The 11,025-nt window shown below is 51.2% G+C and overlaps 1 protein-coding gene across 1 annotated transcript in view; it reads left to right on the plus strand.

Annotated features, from left to right (window-relative positions):
* The window catches only part of c9 (complement component 9), a 32,630-nt gene extending 22,358 nt beyond the window's left edge, over positions 1-10,272 (plus strand). Inside the window, exons 8-12 of the mRNA XM_067982376.1 lie at positions 562-714; positions 2,119-2,297; positions 5,189-5,420; positions 6,141-6,287; positions 10,124-10,272. Coding sequence (XP_067838477.1) covers positions 562-714; positions 2,119-2,297; positions 5,189-5,420; positions 6,141-6,286 — 710 coding nt within the window. The 3' untranslated portion in view covers position 6,287; positions 10,124-10,272. The remainder of the gene's footprint in view (positions 1-561; positions 715-2,118; positions 2,298-5,188; positions 5,421-6,140; positions 6,288-10,123) is intronic.
* Positions 10,273-11,025: the final 753 nt, after the last annotated feature.

Below are 11,025 nucleotides of genomic sequence, written 5' to 3' on the forward strand. Positions count from 1 at the left end.
TATTTTGAAATTCATTTGCCAATTACACACCCATTCTGCACGTTTATTGATGTTCTCCTGTATTTTGTCTCAGTCCTCCTCAGTATTAACTACACCCCCCCAATTTGGTCTCATCCGCAAATTTTGAAATTTAGTTCCAATTCCCGAGTCCAAATTGTTGATGTAAATGGTTACCCGATTGGATTAATCTTGACTGTTGGTAATACAGCCTTTTTTTCCCACATCCAATAATTTTATTACTAATAAATGAACGAGTTCAAAGAAAATGAAAACTAAACAATTTCTTTTAATGCCCCAATGGTATTTCTCCCTTGTTGCTCCCAGAAGTGTCCTGGCGATTAATCTCCCATTCCTGGAGACTCCAAGCCAATCCTGGAGGGTTGGCAGCAGTAACTTACACACAGGGGTGCCAGGGTTAATTCCATCAACCCAGCTACCACATTCCATCCAAGATCAGCCCTGGGACGCTCCTGGCCTGTCTGTCTCAGTATCTTTAATGATGTGCCATTAGTGAGGTTCACCCTGTAGATACTGCGATACCATATCTCTGTATATTTGTAGGTGTCACCACAGAACATGTCAAACAATGTCTGGGATTTGGTGCCAACTTCAGTATTCAATTTAACATGGAACAAGGCAAGACTAACTCACCATTCCAATTGACAAGCAACACCAATTTGGACGAGTGCAAGAAGATCACAAAAGGAAGCACAGGTATGTAAACACATCAAGAGTGTGGCCTTTATTTAGAGATGTTGTGTTCTGAGGAGAGTATCCAAAACCTGACAACAACCGTGATAGCAGCACGGGCATTGGGAGGTGACACTTCCCAAGACAATGAAAGAAACTTTTATCCAATGCGTTGCAGTGAGATGTAAAGTCCAAGCACAAAAGTGAAAAGTGGAATGTTTGGAAAATGGAGCACTCTGCACCTCAGGTTCCAGGGCAGGTACAGCACGGGTTAGATACAGAGTAAAGCTCCCTCTACACTGTCCCATCAAACACTCCCAGGGCAGGTACAGCACGGGTTAGATACAAAGTAAAGCTCCCTCTACACTGTCCCATCAAACACTCCCAGGGCAGGTACAGCACGGGTTAGATACAGAGTAAAGCTCCCTCTACACTGTCCCATCAAACACTCCCAGGGCAGGTACAGCACGGGTTAGATACAGAGTAAAGTTCCCTCTACACTCTCCCATCAAACACTCCCAGGGCAGGTACAGCACGGGTTAGATACAGAGTAAAGCTCCCTCTACACTGTCCCATCAAACACTCCCAGGGCAGGTACAGCACGGGTTAGATACAGAGTAAAGCTCCCTCTACACTGTCCCATCAAACACTCCCAGGGCAGGTACAGCACGGGTTAGATACAGAGTAAAGCTCTCTCTACACTGTCCCATCAAACACTCCCAGGGCAGGGGTGAGGTATTGGATGACAACCAGGAATATGACCTCTAGCTGCTTTTTCCCTTCTGTACCATCAGGCACTGAGGCCAATCGGAGCTTGTTCTGGTGCCTCATTGACTGACTGTACAACAATGAACACTGTAGTCAAATGCCTGAAGTTACATGCTGACTGTCTGTTTCCACAATACATGTTTTTTTATTCATTCACGGGATGTGGGCGTCGCTGGCGAGGCCAGCATTCATTGCCCGTCCCTAATTGCCCTTGAGAAGGTGGTGATGAGCCGCCTTCTTGAACCGCTGCAGTCCGTGTGGTGACGGTTCTCCCACAGTGCTGTTAGGAAGGGAGTTCCAGGATTTTGACCCAGCGACGATGAAGGAACGGCGATATATTTCCAAGTCGGGATGGTGTGTGACTTGGAGGGGAACGTGCAGGTGGTGGTGTTCCCATGCGCCTGCTGCCCTTGTCCTTCTGAGTGGTGGAGGTCACAGAGGATGAAACCTCAGTGAGTTGGTGCAGTTCATCCAGTAGGTTGTAGATACTGGAGCCAGGGTGCCCGCCGATCGCGGGGGGCGGGGTGGGCATCGAGTGCCCATGGCAGGGACACCGATCGCACCAGCTGCTTTGTTCAGGTGTGTCATGAAACAACTTGCCTGTTGTACGGGGTCCCTCCCGTTCCTTCTGCGCTGTTTTCAAACTGTGATCTCTTTCAGATCAAACGAAGGAAGACTCACTGATCAAGGACGTGGTGTCGTTCGTGACCGGAGGTGATGTGAGGTTCCTCACCAAGCTCCAGGTCCTGCTCTCCACGAAAAAGGAACTTCTCGACGCCTCAGTCTACACCGACTGGGCCAGCTCGCTGCTACACTCCGCTGTGTTAGTCAGGCAGCAGGTAAGAGACTCCTCGCCCGCCCGATGGGACAGGGCTCTCTGCCTTAGGAGGCCGCAGGGGTGGGAGGTCAGTGGCTTTCCCGGGGGTGAGACAGCCAGTCCGAATATTCCATCTGGGCAAACAGAGGGGCACATTGTCATCTCAATTTGACCATGGGAGCAAGGAACTGAGTCCATTTCCTCTACAGTCCCATCAAACACTCCCAGGGCAGGTACAGCACGGGTTAGATACAGAGTAAAGCTCCCTCTACACTCTCCCATCAAACACTCCCAGGGCAGGTACAGCACGGGTTAGATACAGAGTAAAGCTCCCTCTAGACTGTCCCATCAAACACTCCCAGGGCAGGTACAGCACGGGTTAGATACAGAGTAAAGCTCCCTCTACACTGTCCCATCAAACACTCCCAGGGCAGGTACAGCACGGGTTAGATACAGAGTAAAGCTCCCTCTACACTGTCCCATCAAACACTCCCAGGGCAGGTACAGCACAGGTTAGATACAGAGTAAAGCTCCCTCTACACTGTCCCATCAAACACTCCCAGGGCAGGTACAGGGTTAGATACAGAGTAAAGCTCCCTCTACACTGGCAGGGGCCATTATGTAATGTACAGCATATCATCCGATTGACGCCAGGTACATTGGGTGTTAGCCGTGTCTCAGTGAGGTCGCTCTCTCACCTCGGAGTCAGAAGGTCGTGGGTTTAAGCCCCACGCCGGAGACTTGAGCCCATAATCCAGGCCAATACTCCCGATGCAGTTCTGAGAGAGTGAACGACACACTCTCTTTCTTCCTGTTCTGTTCTCTGGCCTTTGAACCTCTCGTTATTTGCTCAGATCATCACTCTTGGTTCCCGTTTATAATCTTCGAAATGTCAGTGAAATCACCTGAACTCTCCTCTCCTGAGGAAAGTGCAGCCTCCTTAAACTTTCCTCACCAGTTCAATGTCAGGAGATTCCTCGAAGCCCCTCCCGCTGGTGATACTTCACTAGAAAAACAGTGGAAACACTGACTACAGGCCCGGGGTCAACACCCAGAGAAACACCGACTACAGGCCCCGGGGTCAACACCCAGAGAAACACCGACTACAGGCCCAGGGTCAACACCCAGAGAAACACCGACTACAGGCCCCGGGGTCAACACCCAGAGAAACACCGACTACAGGCCCCGGGGTCAACACCCAGAGAAACACCGACTACAGGCCCCGGGGTCAACACCCAGAGAAACACCGACTACAGGCCCCGGGGTCAACACCCAGAGAAACACCGACTACAGGCCCCGGGGTCAACACCCAGAGAAACACCGACTACAGGCCCCGGGGTCAACACCCAGAGAAACACCGACTACAGGCCCCGGGGTCAACACCCAGAGAAACACCGACTACAGGCCCCGGGGTCAACACCCAGGGACTCCCTGCCCTGCAACGCTGGGGAACACCTTGCCCACATGGACCGCAGTGGTTCACCACCACCTTCTCAAGGGGCAACTGGGGATGGGGCCTGTCAATGCCGGCCCACATTCCACCCTTGTTTATCACTCTCGCTCCCTTCCCCCTCACTCTCTCTCCTGTATTCCCCATTCCTGATGCACATCTCCCTCCCTTACTTTTCCATCTGGATGTTGTCCTGCACGATGGGCCTGGTTGTGTCGTGTTTCTGTTACTGGACCAGTAATCCAGAGAGTGAGAGTTCAAAACCCACTGTGGCAGATTGAGAATTTTGAATTCAGTTTAAACAAAAAAGATCTGGAAATAAAAAGCCGGTCTCAGTAAAAGTGACCATGAAACTGTTCGATCGTCATAAAACCCAACTGGTTCACTGATGTCCTTTGGGGAAGGAAACCTGCCGTCCTTACCCGGTCTGGGCCTATAGGTGACTCCAGTCCCCACACCAACATGGCCCAGCAAGTCACTCGGTATCAGACCGCTACTACGAGAGGTTCAAGAACAGGTGGAAGGGGGAGGTCGAGAAGGGAGAGGGAGGATGGAGGAGTGAGAGGGGGAGGGGGAGTTGGGGAAGGAGGGAGGGGGAGGGGGAGTTGGGGAAGGAGGGAGGGGGAGTGGGAGTTGGGGAGGGAGGGAGGGGGAGTGGGAGTTGGGGAAGGAGGGAGTGGGAGTTGGGGAAGGAGGGAGGGGGAGGGGGAGTGGGAGTTGGGGAAGGAGGGAGGGGGAGTGGGAGTGGGAGTTGGGGAAGGAGGGAGGGGGAGGGGGAGTGGGAGTTGGGGAAGGAGGGAGGGGGAGTTGGGGAAGGAGGGAGGGGGAGTTGGGGAAGGAGGGAGGGGGAGGGGGAGTGGGAGTTGGGGAAGGAGGGAGGGGGAGTGGGAGTTGGGGAAGGAGGGAGGGGGAGTGGGAGTTGGGGAAGGAGGGAGGGGGAGGGGGAGTGGGAGTTGGGGAAGGAGGGAGGGGGAGTTGGGGAAGGAGGGAGGGGGAGTTGGGGAAGGAGGGAGGGGGAGTGGGAGTTGGGGAAGGAGGGAGGGGGAGTGGGAGTTGGGGAAGGAGGGAGGGGGAGTGGGAGTTGGGGAAGGAGGGAGGGGGAGTGGGAGTTGGGGAAGGAGGGAGGGTGAGTGGGAGTTGGGGAAGGAGGGAGGGGGAGTGGGAGTTGGGGAAGGAGGGAGGGGGAGTGGGAGTTGGGGAAGGAGGGAGCGGGAGTGGGAGTTGGGGAAGGAGGGAGGGGGAGTGGGAGTTGGGGAAGGAGGGAGGGGGAGTGGGAGTTGGGGAAGGAGGGAGGGGGAGTGGGAGTTGGGGAAGGAGGGAGGGGGAGTGGGAGTTGGGGAAGGAGGGAGGGGGAGTGGGAGTTGGGGAAGGAGGGAGGGGGAGCGGGGAATTTCGCGGAGCTGTGGTGAATTCCGTTGCCGGGGTACGTCGGTCACCGAAGTTCCCGTTTTGCTGTTTGGCAGTTGGTCCCGATCTCAGACCTGGTTCCCACCTCAGGCAGGAACTCTCCGGTGATCAGACGGAACCTCGATAGGGCCATCAGCGACTACGAGGCGGAGTACAGCGTCTGCAAGTGTGCCCCCTGCGCCAACGGGGGCACCGTGATCCAGCTGGACGGGCAGTGCCGATGTTTGTGTGGCAGCACGTTCCAGGGCACGGCCTGTGAGACACCGAAACCCATCCACAGTGGGAGAGGTAAAGTGACCAGACGGCCTCGATGTAAAGATCGTGGGGGGGAGAGGGGGGTGAGGGGAGGGGAGGCGGCTTGGTGATTCGTCTGAAGTAACGCCGGGAGATCTAGGGGCCGCCCCTCCCCCCGCTCCGGGCCGCCCCTCCCCCCGCTCCGGGCCGCCCCTCCCCCCGCTCCGGGCCGCCCCTCCCCCCGCTCCGGGCCGCCCCTCCCCCCGCTCCCCAGTCGAGGGTTGGGAGACGGTCAGGGACCGGTCAAGGGGGCAGACGGTCTGCAGGCGGTGGGGGCAACAATCGAGGTCGGGTTATCGGCAGGGGAAGATAGTCCAGGTGCGAGAGACGGTCGAGGCCGGGAGCAGGCGGTTGAGGTCGGTGGGGAGACAGGTCAGGGGGACGGGGGGGCTTGGAGACCTATTGGGGGTCACCAGTTGAGGTGGGTCACCGGTCTGGGGGTGGGAGACCGGTAGAGGTCGGGGGTCACCGGTTGAGGTCGACGAGGCTCCTTTGCTGTGGGTCAGTGAAAGGTCATCTAACAGCATCGTGGGAGCAGTTCCACCGCACGGGCTGTAGCGGTTCAGGGTGGCGGCCTCACTGCCACCTCAAGGGGCAACCAGGCACGGGCAATAAATGCCGACCCCGCCAAGCGATGCACGTATTCCTGAGAATGGGTAAAGGAGGGATATCGGATGAGGGGGTAAAATGTGTCCCTTTCTCTCCTGTGAGCAGCAGGTTACACGGACGGGCAGTGGAGCTGCTGGTCAGACTGGTCATCCTGCACAAACCACCAACAAGTGCGTACCCGACAGTGCGCGGGCACGAAGGGAGGGGGCGCGGAGTGCCAGGGCGAAGGTGAGAGCGTCTCCGACTGCTGAGGTAAGGAGCTCCCCCTGGTGATCCTCAGAGACCCGTGTGCGATCGTGTCCAGGGGCCGTGAGTGGGGCCCGAGGGGACCCAGTGAACGGACTCCCAGGGAGAGCCCGCTCGCTGGTCATTCTGACAACTGTTTCTATATCACCGATTGCAAACACAGCCGTGCGCGTGTTGGCCGGTTTGACACCAGATTGAGTCGGTATCCTTTAGAGTCATTGTTTAGTAAATTTGTTGGAGCCCCAAACTCAACCTTTGCACTGTGACCATCGCCCTCCCGCGGGGGCAAATGCTGCCCCTGGTCACTGGGATCTGGGATCAAATACAGCCCGGAAAGAAATGCAAATCTCTGATTCCATCTTTCACTCCCTCTCCCTCTTTCCTCTTTATTTCTTTCCCTCCCACCCGTCCCCTCTCTCTGCGCTCTCAATCAGCTTCTTTTGAAAATTTGTTTAAAATGTGGGCATCACTGGGAAGGCATCATTTATTGTCCAGGCTCTACTTTCCCTGACGTGGTGTCAGGCCTCTGTTTCTCTGCTCTCGTTTTCCCTCCTCCGTATATCTTTTTCTCCCCCTCTCTCCTCTCGACCTCCCTGTCTCTCTCTCTTTCCTCTGCCTGTCCTTTTTCTTCCTCTCTTTCTTGTATCCGCCTGCTTCATTCTGCCTCTCTCTCTCTCTCTCTCTGTCCTCTCATTCTCTGCATTTTTCTCCCTCTCCTCTCCTCACTTGCAAAGTGACCAAGGTTGGGTACTAAATATTCTAGAGTATGTGATGTTTAGAAAAGACAGGCAGAATGGAAAAGGAGAGGGTGTAGCCCTAATAATAAAGGATGACATAAGAACAGTGGTGAGAAAGAATCTTGGCTCGGAAGATCAGGAAGTAGAATCAGAATGGGTGGAAATAAGAAATAACAAGGGGCAGAAAACACTGCAGTTTATAGGTCCCCTAATAGTAGCTATACCGTTGGACAGAGTATTAATCATGAAATAATAGGAGCTTGTAATAAAGGTAATGCAGTAATCATGGGGTCTTTAATCTTCACATAAACTGGGCCAATCAAATTGGCAAAGGTAGCTTGGAGGACGAGTTCATGGAATGCATTCGAGACGGTTTCCCAGAACAAAACATCAAGGAACCAACCAGGAAACAAGCTATTTTAAATCTTGTATTGAGTAATGAGGCAGGGTTAATTAGTAATTTCACAGTAAAGGATCCCGTGGGGAAGAGTGATCACAGTATCTTAATATGATAGAATTTCACATTGAGTTTAAGGGTGACGAACTTAAGTCTGAAACTAGAGTCTTAAACTCAAATAAAGCCAATTACATAGGTATGAGGGACGAGTTGGCTAAGGTCGATTGGGAAATTAGATTAAAGGGTATGACGGTTGATGAGCAATGGCATACATTCAAAGAAATATTTCAATATTCTCATCAAATACACATTCCATTGAGAAATAAAAACTCCACAGGAAAAGTGATCTATCCGTGGCTAACTAAAGAAGTTAAGGATAGTATTAGATTAAAAGAAGAGGCCTGCAATGTGCGAAGAAGAGTAGTAAGCCTGAGGATTGGGAGAGTTTTAGAAACCAGCAAAGGATGACTAAAAAATTGATAAAAAGGGAGAAAATAGAATATGAAAGTAAACTAGCAAGAAATAAAAATGGATTGTAGGAGCTTCTACAAGTATGCAAAAAGGAAGAGAGTAGCAAAAGTAAACGTTGGTTCCTTAGAGGCTGAGACAGGAGAAATTATAATGGGCAATCAGGAAACGGCAGATGCATTAAACAAATATTTTGTATATGTCTTCACAGTAGAAGACACAAAAAGCATACCAGAAATAGTGGGGAACCAAAGGGCCAATGAGTGTGAGGAATTCAAAACAATTAATATCAGCAGAGAAAAACTACTGGACAAACTAATGGGACTAAAAGCCGTTAAATCCCCTGGACCTGATGGCCTACATCCTAGGGTCTAAGAGAGGTAGCTGCAGAGATAGTGGGTGCATTGGTTGTGATCTTCCCAAATTCTCTAGATTCTAGAACGGTCCCAGTGGATTGGAAGGTAGAAAATGTAACCCTGCTATTCAAGAAGGGAGGGAGAGAGAAAACAGGGAACGACAGGCCAGTTAGCCTGACATCAGTCATCGGGAAAATGCTGGAATCCATTATTAAGGAAGTGGTAACAGGGCACTGAGAAAATCATATGATTAGGCAGAGTCAACAGGGTTTTATGAAAGGGAAATTGTGTTTGACAAATTTATTAGAGTTCCTTGAGGATGTAACGAGCAGGGTAGATAAAGGGGAACCAGTGGATGGAGTATATTTGGATTTTCAAAAGACTTTCGATAAGGTGCCACATGAAAGGCTGTTACACAAGATAAGGGCTCATGGGGTTGGGGGTAATATATTAGCATGGATTGAGGATTGGCTAAAGGACAGAAAACAGAGAGTAGGGATAAACGGGTCATTCTCAGGTTGGCAGACTGTAACTAGTGGGGTGCCACAAGGATCAGTGCTTGGGCCTCAGCTATTTACAATCTATATTAATGACTTAGATGAAGGGACCGAGTGTAATGTATTCAAGTTTGCTGACAATACAAAGCTAGGTGGGAAAGTAAGCTGTGAGGACGCAAAGAGTCGGCAAAGGAATAGAGACAGGTTAAGTGAGTGGGCAAGAAGGTGGCAGATGTATATAATGTGGCAGAGGAAATGTGAGGTTATTCACTTTGGTAGGAAGAATGGAAAAACAGAATATTTTTTAAATGGTGAGAAACTATTAAATGTTGGTGTTCAGGGGGATTTGGGTGTCCCCGTACAAGAAACGCAGAAACTTAACATGCAGGTACATCAAGAAATTAGGAAGACAAATGGCATGTTGGCCTTTATTGCAAGGGGGTTGGAGTACAAGAGTAAGGAAGTCTTACTACAATTGTACAGGGCTTTGGTGAGACCTCACCTGGAGTACTGTGTACAGTTTTGATCTCCTTGCCTAAGGAAGGATATACATGCCATAGAGGGGGTGCAGTGAAGGTTCACTAGATTGATTCCTGGGATGAGAGGATTGTCCTATGAGGAGAGACTGAGTAGAATGGGCCTATACTCACTGGAGTTTAGAAGAATGAGAGGTGATCTCATTGAAACATATATAATTTTAAGGGGGCTCGACAGGGTAGATGCTGAGAGATTGTTTCCCCTGGCTGGAGAGTCTAGAACAAGGGGCATAGTCTCAGGATAAGGGGTCGGCCATTTAAGACTGAGATGAGGAGGAATTTCTTCACTCAGAGGGTTGTGAATCTTTAGAATTCTCTTCCCCAGATGTGGATGCTGAGTCATTGAGTATATTCAAGGCTGAGATGGATGGATTTTTGGACTCTCGGGGAATCAAGGGATATGGGGATCGGGCGGGAAAGTGGAATTGAGGCCAAAGATCAGCCATGATCTGATTGAATGGCGGGGCAGGCTCGAGGGGCCGTATGGCCTACTCCTGCTCCTATTTCTTTTGTTCTCACACTCCCTGCCTCTCTCTCTCTTCCTATTCCACTCTCTGGGGGTAACTTTGCCTTTGTGTGATGGTGTAAGACAGGTGATGATAAGTTGGTCGACCATTTTACATCATTCCCCACTTTTATTACCGGTTCCTCTGCTTCTCTTTTGCACTGGAAACGGGGGGGTCATTTTAACATTGGGCGATAGCGATTGACTCACTCGTTATATATCTCTCCCGTTGACTTCTGTGGAAATATAAACAGGGAGTGACGTATAACGGGCGGCTGAATTAATATCACCCGTTTTACACTATGGCCAAAAGTTAAAATGACCCCCAATCCCTTTTCTCTTTCAGGCCCCTGAATGTGCGGAGGATGGAAACGAGGAGGCTCGACACTGGTCTCAGATCCACCAACACCCAACAGATCCACAGTTATCGACCTTGCTGCTTCTGATCGCTGTTTGTTCCTCATTCACACCGGCTAATAAACGTTTTTAATCTAATTATACTCGTCAATGAATAGAACACATTTCTAGTTTGTGCATCAAACACTCCCAGGGCAGGTACTGGGTTAGATACAGAGTAAAGCTCCCTCTACACTGTCCCATCAAACACTCCCAGGGCAGGTACAGGGTTAGATACAGAGTAAAGCTCCCTCTACACTGTCCCATCAAACACTCCCAGGGCAGGTACAGCACGGGTTAGATACAGAGTAAAGCTCCCTCTACACTGTCCCATCAAACACTCCCAGGGCAGGTACAGCATGGGTTAGATACAGAGTAAAGCTCCCTCTACAGTGTGCCATCAAACACTCCCAGGACAGGTACAGCACGGGTTAGATACAGAGTAAAGCTCCCTCTACACTGTCCCATCAAACACTCCCAGGGCAGGTACAGGGTTAGATACAGAGTAAAGCTCCCTCTACACTGTCCCATCAAACACTCCCAGGGCAGGTACAGGGTTAGATACAGATTAAAGCTCCCTCTACACTGTCCCATCAAACACTCCCAGGGCAGGTACAGGGTTAGATACAGAGTAAAGCTCCCTCTACACTCTCCCATCAAACACTCCCAGGGCAGGTACAGCACGGGTTAGATACAGAGTAAAGCTCCCTCTACACTGTCCCATCAAACACTCCCAGGGCAGGTACAGGGTTAGATACAGAGTAAAGCTCCCTCTACACTCTCCCATCAAACACTCCCAGGGCAGGTACAGCACGGGTTAGATACAGAGTAAAGCTCCCTCTACACTGTCCC

This window comes from Heptranchias perlo, chromosome 4 (genome assembly GCF_035084215.1).
Source record: "Heptranchias perlo isolate sHepPer1 chromosome 4, sHepPer1.hap1, whole genome shotgun sequence".
NCBI classification, from domain to species: Eukaryota; Metazoa; Chordata; class Chondrichthyes; order Hexanchiformes; family Hexanchidae; genus Heptranchias; species Heptranchias perlo.